This window comes from Antrostomus carolinensis, unplaced genomic scaffold, assembly GCF_000700745.2.
Source record: "Antrostomus carolinensis isolate BGI_N321 unplaced genomic scaffold, ASM70074v2 scaffold4285, whole genome shotgun sequence".
NCBI classification, from domain to species: Eukaryota; Metazoa; Chordata; class Aves; order Caprimulgiformes; family Caprimulgidae; genus Antrostomus; species Antrostomus carolinensis.
Genome location: NW_010318287.1, coordinates 11,467 through 26,381, shown reverse-complemented (window position 1 = coordinate 26,381; position 14,915 = coordinate 11,467). Strand labels below are relative to the sequence as shown.

The 14,915-nt window shown below is 39.6% G+C and overlaps 1 protein-coding gene across 1 annotated transcript in view; it reads right to left on the bottom strand.

Annotated features, from left to right (window-relative positions):
* Positions 1 to 14,915, bottom strand: part of KCNK10 (potassium two pore domain channel subfamily K member 10) — a 63,491-nt gene that overhangs the window by 37,294 nt on the left and 11,282 nt on the right. The window contains exons 2-3 of the mRNA XM_010168822.1: positions 1,733 to 1,859; positions 1,331 to 1,535 (exon numbers count right to left, since the gene is read on the bottom strand). Of these exons, the coding sequence (XP_010167124.1) occupies positions 1,331 to 1,535; positions 1,733 to 1,859 (332 nt within the window). The remainder of the gene's footprint in view (positions 1 to 1,330; positions 1,536 to 1,732; positions 1,860 to 14,915) is intronic.

Genomic DNA, 14,915 nt, shown 5'->3' with positions numbered 1-14,915 from the left:
TGAAGCAGTTTTGGCTTCTTAGCTACAGTACCAGGCTGCCCAAAGATACGGGTACACAGCTTCTGACTCAGAACTGACCTGTCTTCGGTGAACACTGAGCACAAGCAGGGAAAGCCCACATCTATCTGCAAAGAAACAGAAAGAATTTCTTTTGCTTAGGAGAGGCAGAAGAGCATTGCTGTCTACACATGTGGGCAAGGGAGAGGAATTGACTAAGCAATGGGAAGTTGTCTGTGGAAGATCAACCACAAGTTTAGGCTGAAAAGAAGGAGAATGCCTTTTCCATCACAGCAATGAGATACTGGAACAGCTTCTTAAAAGAAATACTAAGCTGATAAATTCGATTCACTTATAGAAAGGGTTTTATAACACAATTGGGTAGATGGACACAAGAATCCAGGGCATAACTCTGTGTGCTTTCAAGCAGCCTGAAATAACAACAAAACTCTAGTGTGACACCCCAGAGGGAAACACTGTGCTCTTGGAAGGCTCAGACACAAATTCAGGTCTGAAATATGAGGCTGAACTTCAACTTGGAATATATTCCTTAGGTATCTCACATTTCTTACCTAATCTCTATTTTCTTCAGGCTAACATTTCTGCTTGGGGCCCTAGAAGATACTCTACTGAAGATCCATAACATTATCCTTGTCTAGGGTTTTAATCAATTAAATATAAGTATATCCTTGATAGATGTTTCTTGCATGTTATTCCATTTTCCACATACTTGATATTTATTTCCTTCAAAACTGATTCGAAAGCTTTGCATGCTAGACCAGACTAAAAATTCTATAGTTCTTAAATGCCGATTATTCTCTGTTTTTAATTGTATACTTTATCATCATTCACTTACCTAAAATTTGCAATAGTAAACCTGTAAATTAATATACCAGTAAGTTCAGAATTCTTGGCTGAATATTTATTTCAAAATTCAAACCTATAATTTTCTGTTTGCTTTCCTAGTTGCTGTGTTTATTTTTGGGGGAAGAATTAATAACCTAATATCATTTGAAATTTTACAGAGATGATGGGCAAACGTCTTGCAAATCTGCACCTCTCACAAAAATTTCTTCCAGATATTAAGTTCTGATTTTTTTTGCACACATTTTTCATTATTCTAGTGAATATACTTAACCTCTACTTACAATGTTTTGGAGACACAGTTTCTGTTTCCTGGATTTTAAAATGACTGGGAAAGAGCCTGCTCTTCACATTGCCCATTGTGAGGGCTCTGCGAACAATTTTGTTCCCCACTGACTCAGCTGATCAATGAATCACCAGGCTGTTTATTCTAATTTCCAAGAAGTACTGTCTTCTTCACATGGCCTACCTGAATCAGTGTCTCCAGCTCTAGCTGAGTTACACAAACATGCTCCCGAAGAAAATCAGCCTTCTCTAGCGCGATTGTGTTCTTCTGTCTGCTTTCAAAGGGCTGCTCCAGGGCACGGAAGACAAGTCCTCCTGTCACCAGGTAAACTACCACCACAACAAAGATGGCCACCACTGTTTTCCACTTCATGACTGTCTGCAGGCCTTGAGAAGGGGCTTCCATGGTAGCAACAACAGTGGCTCGGGAGGAAACGGAGAGTCCTTCTCTAGCGCGATTGTGTTCTTCTGTCTGCTTTCAAAGGGCTGCTCCAGGGCACGGAAGACAAGTCCTCCTGTCACCAGGTAAACTACCACCACAACAAAGATGGCCACCACTGTTTTCCACTTCATGACTGTCTGCAGGCCTTGAGAAGGGGCTTCCATGGTAGCAACGACAGTGGCTCGGGAGGAAACGGAGAGTCGTGGAGCTGGATAATGCCCGTTAGTTTTAGGCTCAGGTTCACAAGCTGGTACTGGTGAGGGAACAGCCACTGAAACACAAAGTAAAAAAATCTTATTAAAATCAGATCCCTAAGGTATGACCTTGATCTTCATATACAACTTTCCTAAATACCATTTTCAAGACTCTCCCATAAACTATGTTATTCACATAGATGCAATTCCTCTCATTTGGAAGGCTCTTTGTGGTGTGTTTCATCCATCCATGCACAAGCCACCTCAAGGATTTGCTTCGCTCATTACCTCTAGGACTGGACAGGCTAGTTGCATACGCAAAAATTTCAGAAGGATGTAGAAAACCATGTATCCAATAAGAACATGAAAATTTTGACTAGTCAGGATATAAATTACACAAGGTGGTGCTTGGTGAGGGACCTTGGCAGTGATTTATGTCCTTAAATCATAATACTAATAGTATTAATAATGCTAAGAAATTGGACTGTTAGTGATCAGTGATCACTACCTGGTCTGGTATTGAGAGAAACAGAAAATGCTTTGCAAACCACAGTGCTGTTTGGCTCACCAATATAAGCAGATCCATATTATTTACATGGATTCAGAAAACTATCACTTTTGAAAATGTTCTTAAAGCCTGGAAGCTTCCCAAATTTTAGCATAAATTGTTCTTCAGCCAAAGCATACTAGATATCTGAGGTCAAAGTCACTCACACATCAAGCACAACGATGGACCTCCCAGCTTAGGACTAAGACCACATGACCTTAGCAGTACATTACACCTAATAAGCCCTGACTTCCATCCAGACTCATTAGCCCAACCATTGTGTCAAGCTGCCAAGGCATCTGAATAGAAGCTGGCTTGCCTACAAATAATTCAGGTGTCTCAGCATCACACTTCCTCACTCTCAGTGTTAGCAATGGCAGGTTGAGGCCAGATTCCTCAGCATCCACTGGTATAATGGTACCACATGCAGACTTTAAAGATGCTGGATTCATTTTAAACCAAATCCCTGCTGTAATCTTACCATGGTGCAGCTGTCACTGGCCTGTAATTTCTTTGAAAACAGATTGATTTATTTCATATCAGACCTAAATCAGGTTGCAGTTAAAATACAGTCACATTAGCTGCATTCTCTGAACTTATTCCCAAAGTGTCTTTGCTGTTTTGGTCAGAAATTAAAGCAGAAGGAATTACAACATCTAAGCAGAGTGGCACCATAAACTGACTCTATACAATTTGAACATACAACATGATTACACCTTCAGTTTGAAATGGGCTACAACTTTTTTAACCATTTTATGATAGTGACTAATTTAAGAACTTGGCTGCTTACTATAGTTGTGTTTTCCGAGAAGTGATACATCTCTGAAGTGTTGCATTGAGGACAGAGCTTCTGGCTTACTTGCTAACCAATAAACTATAGAAATCTATAGTCGCTTTACACTTGTAGTTAATATTTCTTTTCATATGTGACTTGGAGGCTCCAGATACTTAAATAGATTAGAAAGGATCCAGGATCAGAGAAAAAGCCTCTGCAGTTCATCCCCTTTGTATGTATCTCAGTTTTGCAACACCCTGTGGCACAGCTGTTCATTTTGATGATCAAAAGGTCATTATGGTTCCCAACACTTATCAGCCAGGACAGAATGGCATCAAACTTAAAAGGATACTTTCTCCTACCTCCACATATATTTCACGTAAGTTCTAAGAACTTGAAGTGACAATAGGAGGTGACAGTATTAGAAAGAAGTCATATTTTTTGTAAAAGAGATCAATTATTTCGTTCTCTAAATCTCCTGAAAGGAAAGGATTATTGTAACAGATACAACGAGTTTCAGCAGGAAGTATCAGAAAAGTATTCAGAAGAAATGTAAAACAGAGAGGTTGTGTGAAGCAGTTAGAACCTCCCTTCCTCTATAGGCAGGTATCTTAAATCTGGGCCTCAAAGTCTCCTTTCTGAACCAAATAAACTTGAGTATTCCCAGAAGTGGCTCAGTTGATGTAACATAACTTCCATGGATTTCATGGAATTCAATCAATTTTCATTAGTTAGAGCTCATAACTACTGTGTAGATTGTGAATCAACACAAAATCTGCAAGTTTGTGGGCTGAATTTGCACACTTGAGATTACCGAGCAAAATAGTCTCAGGATCTGAGGCTCACATGGTAAGAAGAGAGCAGAATTCATATGTCAGAAACAGCATGCTACAATTTTTTGAAACAGCCACCTTACCATGACTAGCATAGTCCAGTGTAGGCTGGATGAGTCTTTCAGTGGAGAGAGATGCCTGACTTTGATATCCCACAAATGATAACTCAAGAGGAAGGAAGTCAAGAGCTGGTAGAGTTAGAACAGCTTTTGTGAGTTTTCTTTTCCTCTCTGCTAGTATAAATGTTGTTTCTTATTTAAATCATATTTCTGGCAAAGTGATAATAACAGATTTACAGTAAAATTATGGCCTGTTGGTTCTGTCTTCAAAGGAAAATGTAGTGCACTGATTTAAGAAAAAGATGGGAAGTTCAGGGTAAGTAACATAAAATGTTCTTATAAATATTGTGTCACTTAAACAGCTCAATGGATGACTGCACTCAGCTTGCTTATCTCTAAAATAAAAGATAACTCTTTTCCTAAGAACTGTGTTAGTCTTTCATTTTCTGCTATTAGTAATAGCTACCCTAAGTGTATGCAGAAATGTTGATCCTACAGTATTTAGTATGATATAAATTAATACACAGGAAGACTCTACTAAAGCAGTTAGTTGAGCAACAGTCTTCTTACAAAGCTGACGCAGAAGGCACAACCACAGTCGATACTCCAGAGATGTTCAGGGCAGATTTTAAGCAGCAGCTAGGTACACACTCCATCTAGCAGCTATCTCACTCTTTATGACTAGTAGAGTTAGTGACTTGAGCACATGGTAAGAAGTCAGAAGTCCCAATATCTAATTGGAACTCTGCCTCCATGAACCTGTGCTCTCAGAGAAGTGCTGCCATTCACCTTTAAGCCACAGTTTCACCAACTAGATAAAGATAAAATAGTGCTTACTTTTCTAACACAAGTGTCCTGTAAGAATCCATGTCTGCACAATTTTTGAAAAAACATATGAATATAAAAGCTATATAAACTCCCAGAAGTTTAACAAGTTTTACTAAAATCAAAAGATGGACTACAGTGGAAATTCAACAATGTGCAGAGCTATACAAAGAGTTTAAGAAAATGAAAGACCACATAAATTCCTGGATTTGTAGAGATAGTTTAGACTATAGTTTAGGACAAACATAGAGCAAAGAGGATATGTTTACAATAAATGCAGAACAATCCCTGCTCTATTTATCCATGTTTTTTCAAAACAAACAGGCTTTTCCCAGAACAGAATCTCATCTATGCATGTTTGTTAAATCATAACAAGGAAGACTTAATCTGCCTCACTGAAAGCAATCTGTACAGTTGTTCACCCCCAAGAGTACTGTACTAACATTTTAATTTGACTTTTAACATCAGTATCTTCAGTTGCTTTATTGAAGCGTATCCAAACAAACAGGAATTCACCTTCCTTTCCCCACTGGTATCCTCTTACTAGGGCAAGGCCTGTGTTGAAACACTGGTGTGTTCCTTTGAAGGTATCTATTCCTTTGAGGTTACCTGTCTACTATTTTAGTACATGCACGTGAATGGAGATTGATCATTGCTTTTACTGACAAACAGTACAGCCAGGCCTCCCACTGACATGTGAGGAGCTTAAACACCTGAGATTTCTGCTAATATTGATGAGAATTAAGGAACCAAAACTCTCTCTCTCTGGTCGGCAAGAAGACAGGCACAGCTTAACCGGACTTAAGCAGTTGGCAGTTGGACTAGATGACCGTTGCAGGTTCCTTGCAACTGAAATATTCTATTCTAAAGCAAACCATTGTAATGTAAAATATTGGAGCTATTGAAACAATGCACCATAAGACATTGCTTCAGGTTAAAAATTGTCCTTTACTACTGCAGATATGCTTTGCTTTAGGACACTGATGTTTCCAAGAGTAGGTCAGACTAATTTCTGCCAGAAATATTTAGGTATAGTTGGCTCTGTTTTTCAGCAGCAGGATGAGCTAGATAACCTGTTATGACTCCATGAAAATAGTCTTAATTTAAAGAGAAAATCTCCCGACAGAGAGGTTCAAAGTACAGGCACCTCAGTAGGACAAAAATGCTGAGAGGATGTTCAAATGGCTTTTGATTTTGAAAATATTAAGCACGGCTTTGTCACACTGACCTATATCCTGGCAACTGTCCTACCCAGTATGCCAAGAACATAGGAGATAACAAAGAAACCTGGTTTTAGAGAGGATTTTCTCGACTGGTTTAAACTAAATACTAATTTTTAATTAACATACCCTCCTCTGTGGTACTGCTGTCATACTTTTTATCTGTGAGAAAATGTAAGTCAGGTTTAAGGGAGTGTCTTATTTAGTACTTTGTTTTCTTCCATGTTCCTGTGTTACATGAGCACACCAGAATGTATGTACATTTTATTGAGAGTATAATAGAGTATTCTTGACACATCTGATGCAAGTGTTCCTTTCACAGGATTCAGCACAGAATTAGATTAAGGCCATATATTCTTATGCATTCATGAACCCAGCAGCTGGCTTTAGGTTTAATACATGAATTGACCAAAAATGAAACTGGACATTTAATCTCCCATTTTAGTGGGTCCATCCAAGGAAGACAACAAAGTACTTCCAGCTCAAGTAAAAACAGTTCTTTGATGTGCATCTGAAGGTAAGTACCAGTATGCTTCCCCAAAATCCTCATAATATGACGGGGAGGGGGGTGGGGGTTAAAGAAAAGAAATTATGCTTTCTTCAAACATTTACATAGTCAAGCACTCAAAATTTCCCATGGAGTCTTCCTTCTCTTTATCTTAAAACTAGAAGTTTAGTCCGAATTATAAAGTAATCTTGTCGTGCAGTCCATTTGTACTGAGAAAATTGATGAGCCAATCATTCTCCCTACAGCTTTCATAAGATCCTATATTGGGTTATCAGCACTTGGAGAGCCTTCCTGTACTACTACTTAGTAAGCCAGCATTCTCTCCTGAAGTAATTTAGAAATGTGATATTTTATCGAGTGTATGAAGTTGCAGAACAGAGACCTGGAGCACCAAGTCTCGGAATGTCTGTGAGATGCTAGCCAAGTCCACCACAGCTTCCCTGAACCGGCCAGTAAAAGTAGGTTGAACTACCTCCACTAAAATTGATCATAAAAGACGGGGATGAAGGGGTTCCACTCGCTTTAATTGGTTTAGTGTCCTAGCAGTAGCCTCATTTATTTCATTTTCACTGGACAGGGTATTCTAGTTCTTTGGGTTCCCCCTCCACCCCTCTGAAATGGCCACACACTGAAGTTAACTTCAAAATGTTTCCTGATTGAACAGTGTAGAAAGGCATGAAAATGAGCAGCCCACCAGTGGATAACATATGATCTTGCACTCCAAGGCTCTGGATCATCTCCAAACAGAAGTTCCTGGGGGATATGGGTATCAAGCATTAGCTTCCAATCTCACAACCTTCCCACAGACTCCCCAGAGGGATTTCAGTTACTGACTGCTTGGGTTAAGATAGTAAGGTTGTGTCTGGAAGTCAGAGCAAGGATAAGACGTATGTTAGAGGAAGAACTGAGGCAATCAGTGTGTTAAGCTATCAGCTGCATGAACTTCTCGTGAATATGTCACAAACAGAAACAGAGTTTATGGAGGATGAGAATTTTTATGTCCAACAGGAAGCAGGCGGTTGCTATATGCATGACGAAAGGAATGAAACGTGTAAGTTTCTGTCCATGTGTAATCAAAAAAATCATTAAGCCGTTAAAATTCCACATTATGAGGACATGGCTAATTATTTCCATCACTTGCTTTGCTTGCTATTCCAGCCCCCTCCCAACCCCCATTGTCCATCTCTCTCTGCTGCGGGTTTTTAACAGGTTTGTTGAAGTAGAGAGCATCCATTTAACCAGCACAATGAATGTTGGATTTTTACACACTGGGCACTCAAAAATATGATGCTGGTTTAGAAAGTCTGGCTTTTAGAGCAAAAATCCCAGTAGACAATGATTGTGTCTGCCTTTGTGTTTGTGCAGCATCTTTGCATGATGTGGGCTAATTAACAGGTGACATTGCAGCTGTGATCAAGAAATGGGAGACAAAATCCTGCCTGCAGGCTACGATTATATATGGGGCAGAACATTAGTATCCCTGTGGCTGTTGTTCTGGATTGAGGCATAATAAAAAGCACTACTGTCTAGGGACCATGGGATCCATACAAGCCATGCACCAAGAAAACTGCTCTCAGTGCTGACATGTCTTACACCAGTTTGGCCCTGGTCACTCTGCATATCCCCAAGGTGTTCAACCACATGACTTGAACAGTGGAAGTCATAGTGAGCCTGCCACACAAGGGGAATTTCTCCCTGCTGTTTGTACAGCATTTTGCTGCAAACTGCCATTGAAGTAAGAAGCATTACTATTACATTTACTGTTCGTGAAAGCAAAGCTTGACATATTGTTTGCTTGGAAAATGCACGGTGCCTCCAAGCATGTAACTTTTCACTGCAGCAGTACCCCACTGGTTAAATCTAACATTGTTTTCCCTGAAGTGGATTCTCTAATGCAGTATTAGCGCTGCTGACTTCAGCAACAACTCAGCACAGTCTGCTGCAAATGCAGTTATCAGCAGCAAGGCATTCAACGAAGTACAGAAAGTGAGACAGGTAAATGCAGAAAGGGCAACATACATTAAATCAAAAAGACTGAACGTGCTGTTAGACAGAAAGTAGCACTGATTGTTCCCAATTGCTCCTTTCCCAGAGTGGGGCGGGGAGAAGGGAGGAGTATGTTAGGTTACAAAGCTGCATAAGGAATAAAGTCATTGTTTGCTTCCTATTATAGGATAATGCTAGTGAAATGGAATAAAAGTTCATATATTGAGTTCTATCTGTTGGTGAGGAGAGAAATGTCAATAATATGTACCAGAGGGAATTATGTCTAACCATTGTGTTGCCATCCCTGGCAACAGATTTGAGGAAAATGTCACATAAAAAGGCTTCTGTAATTTTGGTATCATTTGTCATATATTCACAGTTAGTGCTTGAAATTATTATTCTTGGTAAGTTTCCAAAAAAATCTACATAATTCTGCTTCATCAGTTATAATTGAAACATACTAATTAATAGCTCTTGGAATACCCCAACTACTTAATTGATTTGGAACACAGTTGTTATGATAAAACAAAAACACACCACTACTTTAGAATGTGGCTTTTGTTTTTCTTCATTAGAAAACTGTAGTTTAGGAAAAAATCAAAAATCTTAAACAGTCTAAATTGGAACATGGTAGAAATTAAGAAATCAATATGGTCTGAGTTAAGGTCTCTTTCTATAGAAAGAGCTTCCCAACTATTAGAGTCTTCACGGAGTGGTGGTGCTGGTGCACTGGAGATCAGAACAACTAAGGGGAACTTAAGCCTCTTCTCTGTTCCTGGAGAGCTTCTCTAGTGGCAGACAAGAAACTTAGCTATGCAGCAAGTCATCAGAACTAATCTTGCCTTCTATTGAAGGACACTGTCACCCCTATTTGATAACAGTTTCTTCCAAGGGACAAATCTTGTGGGGAATCTTCTCCAATTTCTACTGTCCATACTACCAGACCATTGGTGCTTCCATTTATTTGTGTAGCAAGTACCTGACTGAAACCAAGTACCTGGCTATCCTGGTCTCCATGAGAGTGTTGTTTTAGGTGGTAAGGTGTTGGTAGCGGGGTGACTACAATGGTAGGCTCTGTGGGAGAAGGCCAGGGGCTGACCCTTGGCAGTTCCTGTTGACTCTGATGGACCCACTGCAGGACACAGCTGAGCCCATCAGTGAAGCCAGCAGCATCTCTGTGGAAGGATAGTTAAGAAAGGGAAAAATGTTGTGCAGGCAGTGAGGGAGGAGGAAAAAAAGTGTGAGAAACAATCCTGAAGACACCAAGGTCAGTGAAGGAGAAAGAGGTGCTCCAGGAGCTGTAAGAGTTATTATCCTGCAGCCAATGCATTTTTTGGAAGAGATAACGGTGGAGCAGGTACTTTCCTGCAGCCCATGGAGAGGACTACACCAGAGCAGATCACGCTACAGCACTTGAAGGACACCAGACCAGAGCAGGTTGATATTTTCTGAAGGACTCTGCCTGTGGAGAGACCATGCTGGAGTAGTCCCGAAGGACTGCAGCCCATAGGAAGGACCCATGCTGAAGGAAGGAGAAAGTGTGAGGAGGAAGGTGCAGCGTAGAGGAACTGTTAAGAACTCACCAAAACCCCCCATTCCCCATCCCCCCCTGCACCATGTGGGGTAGGGAGAATGAAGAGGAGTCAGGAATGAATGAGTGAAATTGGGCCTAGGAAAAAAATAAAGGAGGGGGAAGGTATTTTAACCTCTGTCTTTGTTTCTCACCATCCATATCTATTTTAACTGGCAATAAGTTACATTAATTTTCCCCAAGTTGAGTCTGGTTTGCCCATGATGGTAATTACTAAGTGATCTGCCTACATCCCTGTATCTTGACCTACAAACTTTTCCATTGTATTTTCTCCCCCTGTCCTGTTGACGAGGAATGAGAGTGACTGGGTGGGCATCTGGCAGCCAGTCAAGGTCAACCCACCACAGACAGTTTGTACCAGGTCAATAAAGGTGAGGAAGCAACTCAGACTGTATTGTTCAGCACTGTTTTTCCTCTGAGTCTCACCAGTCATGGAGTGCCTATGGATTTTGGTGAAAAAGTCATCAGTCCATTACAATCATGCCCTAAGAATATCAATATATAGATCAAGACTTAAACTGCAGTGATGAACATGAGTTAGCTGCAAAGAGAGCAAGCAGCTTTCCAAAAATAATACCTTTTTGGCACTCTCTACTGGAGTTGGGTCAATATGGAACAAAACTATTCATTTGTCTTGTTGAGGGGATTTGATTTTTTCAATTTTTATCAACTTTCATTCTCATTTTTCCTTCCCACACATAAGTATTTTATTTCACTCATTTTCTATACACATTTTTAAAAAATGATGTTAGCAGCATATATTTTCACATAAAGCTAAATGTCAAATTCATTAAATACTTCATGCTGGCAGGAAGTGCATACACTCTTAACCAATCAAAGAAAAGTAGCAATACAATGTGGTATCTCTGACTGTCAGTTTTTAAAAATATAAGAAAATCACAATCTGCTTGCAGATGTTAAACGACTAGAAATTGGGTGCTGGGTAAACTTGACTGGATGGATTACTTATGAGTCTCGTTGTGAATAGTTTAACAAGTGTATAAAAGATTTAAAAGTCTACACAATTACCATTCTGCTGAGCTATGCCATGTCCCTTTTCTTTGTTTTCAGTGGATTTTGTGAGGCTGTTGAAAGACTCTCTGGTATTCTATCATTTCAGTTTAGCAATTCTTAACCTAGTCTCCCTAAAGAGATAGAAAAAAGAAGTATGTACAAGCTAATTTAATTTTAGTCAAGAAAGTATAGTGACAGAGAGAGGAGGGAATACCATTTTTATACTTTTTGTATTTCTGAAAAGCGCTGCCATTTCTAATTGTAAATTCTTTAAAGCACAGAAGAATGGTAGTTCAAGCATCCATCTCACAAGGAGCTTTCAAAGCAAGGAAAGGAAAAACTCACAATGGCTGCTTAGGAAAAGAAAAAGCCTGCAGGAATAAAATCTCAGTGCCCTTAACTGTATAAAAACCAGAAAATCTCACTATGCCAACACATCTAAACATAAATCAGTTTTTGTGTACATTCTTATTAATAGTTACATATTATAATTATTTATTTCACAGATAAACTCCACAGAACAGGGGCCCTAATACCAGCAGTGTTTAAAATAGGAGTGTCACTGCCTTGAATATATTGCAAACAGCAATAATTACCATATATCACAGTCTTTCAAAGCATTTTGAAAAAATCTGATGCTGGACAACAATAATTTTCCTTAATCTTTCACGTGAGGAATTCAAAAGTATTTTTAGGCTCCTTCTTGCATACTGATCCAACTTTATTTAAGATTTGCACAGAAGCCAGATTTGAAGTCAAGAAAAGCTTTGGACATTTGTACTTTATTTCTTCAACTTTATATTCATTTTTGGCTTCTGCACCTCCTTTCATATGACTGCACATTGTTAGCAACCAATGAAGATGGAGACATTTCTCTTTCTTCAGGCTAATAGAAAAGGGAAGCAAACTCTGAATGGCACAGAAAAGGCTGCTCTATTCAACATCTTTCTCTGCTCTGCTCTGCTTATCACCAAAATATTGAATGGTGAATAAATACTGACATGCTTAATTGTAACTGAGTGTTAAGAGTTCAGGAATATAGAAGGAGAGAATGAGTTAGCAAACCACAGGAGGCAAACATTATATCTGTATTTAAAGAATATGGGAAATATCAGTCTCTTCCTTCAAACAGTTTTGACTGATCTCTTATCTTGGTTTGCACCACAGTAAATCAAACTCCACCACATATTCAGATGTCATTTGTCCATGACACAAAATTATTATCAATGCAGTCATCTTTTCAACATCCCTCTTCGATTTTCATTGCAACTTTCCAAAGTATTATCTTAATATAAGTGAAAATGCTGTTTGGACTAAGTGTAAAAGTGTGAATTGTAGTCTCACAAATGAAAATAAGGCACTAACTGAAGACAGTGATGAATTCTTCCCTAGATCCCTTAAGAATAGGGCAAGAAATAACTGATTAATCTGTAACAAGGAAGTAGGGGATTATATATTAGGAAAAAGTCTAGCTACAAGGATAGCTAAGCGTGGGAACAGCCATCGAGATATTGAAATCTCCTGCACTAGAAGTATCTAAGAACAGGGCATAAAATCATCTGCCAGAAATCATTTAGGTCAGTGTTCTCAATCTGAGCTCTGCATACCCCAATGGATCCAAAAAGAAAAGCCATCACTAAAGGGTAACAAAGAAAAACAGCCTAATGTTGTAAACTTGTATCCATCATCCAGGATCTGTAAACAAACTGGTGAAATGTTAAGGATATAAAAAATAAAATAATTCAAAATCATTCATCTTGATATTCCAGTCCCAACTCACAGCAGGAAAACGCTCTTGAAATCCTTTCCCTCCTGTGTAAGAATCAAACACATCTCAACATTCCTCTTTGCATCAGTTGAGCCAAGTCTAATAATCTTACGTTATTATCTAAATATCTCAAAGCATTTCACAAATAATAGATAAACCCCCGTGACACTGAGGAAAAACAATACTGGATGTGTTCACAGTTTGTGTCATGTAAGCACTGCCACAGAGATGTTAGGAAATTAATTAAATTCAAGAGCAATTTCCAAAGATAATTAAAACAAGGTCTTTGTCATATGTGCATCAAGCAGGTTCAATGATTTGTCATTAATGTGTTAGCAAATTTTCAGGTTCTTTTAGGGGACATGTTCTTTTCCACTATACATGACAAAATGCTGGTCTGTCTGTTACAGGATTAATAGACAGCCATAGATCAGACTCCTTTGTTTTGTTGGTCATAAAGGAAAAATTATACCCATGTGAAAGCTGCTCTTGCTGATTATTTACAAGAACTTCCAGATTCTGATCCAGCCTCTCTGCTGTCAGAATCACAGTCAGAGACTGCCCACGAACCTAAAATGGACTGCCCAAGAGTTACTCTCTTGCAAACACAGCCATAGAGCTCCTACCTACTAAGGCTATGCAAATGGCAGGGAAACAACAGGAAGCCCAAGGCTGGCGTGTGCAGGTATCGGCCAGAACTTATCCACTGACATTAAAAAAATCTCAGCAAAAGTCATGGTCATGGGATGCTGAGATACTTTTCCCTCCCTCCTCCCTCTCCCAGGCACTGCACTTTTCTAAGGCGTACGTGACAGCTCACTGGTCAAAAGAATGGATGTGCTAAGGCAGGACGTGAACTCCAGGAACAGCTGAAAGCATTTTCCTTTTTTTTTTTCTTTCTGGTTTGGCTTCAGGACAGCAGTCCTCAGGGGGTTCCTAGCTAACACTTATTGGTATTAACATGAAGATGCACTGCTACTGACACCATTTGTAGCATTACTTACAGAGCTGCCAAGTCCAGACGAATACTTGAGGGAGATTTTTCTTGTGCTGGAGTGAGACTGTACACTGCTGGAGGGCAGTTCGAATTTTGTTTGCCTTGCTTTGCTTTCTCTCTCTCCTGACCTCTCTCCCACCCTGCCCTTCTCCAAATCCATCCATCTGCTCTTGTCCCTCACTTCTCTCCAACGGTGCTGGCAGCGTGGGAGGCAGCATACCCGTAACTCCCTGCTCAGTCCCTCTTCTCGGCACTCAGCTACCCTCCCCGTTGCCTCTGACGCTTGAGTCCAGAGCAAGGAACCAAGCACTTGCTCACATGTGACAGGACTCATCAATGAACTTCAGGTACTGGAAAACATAAAATAGAGTAGAAGAGCATTACAGTGAGGAGCAGGAAGAGATGAAGGGAGATTAGTAGCGAATGACAGGGGCAAGTTCCAAATAAGGAGCCCTTCTGCTTCAAGATTGGTGACTGTGTGTGTTCCAACACACTCATTGGCAGCAGTGCCATCATCAGGTTTATGAAGCTGTTTATAGAGAAACTGACTACAGAGAAGCCCAAGAAAAAAATCTCAACATTTCCTTTCTGAAATAAGACTAAAACAAATAGATCATTGCTAAAACCTGATTCTCTAACATTAGATCAGTATTTCCTGCGCTTGCTAAAATTGGGAGTTCTAGTTCATGCAGGTCTCTGCTCTGTTAAGAGCCAAATAGGAAGCAAGATCTTGGGGTATAGAGATGACTTTGTGAAAGAGTTCTGTCAGAAGACATTAACTTACCATTGTTTTTCCTTATTAGGTAATATATAGAAAAAAATTCTTTCTTGTCAGTATGTCACAAGCCTTGAGTACAAGCATCAAGGAATAAATAGCTGCTTTCTGGTTCTCTGCAGACTTCACCCTTCAATGAACAACAGATAGGCTGAAGCAGTGATGCTGCTGCTTATCCACAATCTTCTTTGTTAAGACTAATTAAAAAAAAAATTCCATTGCACCATGACATGCC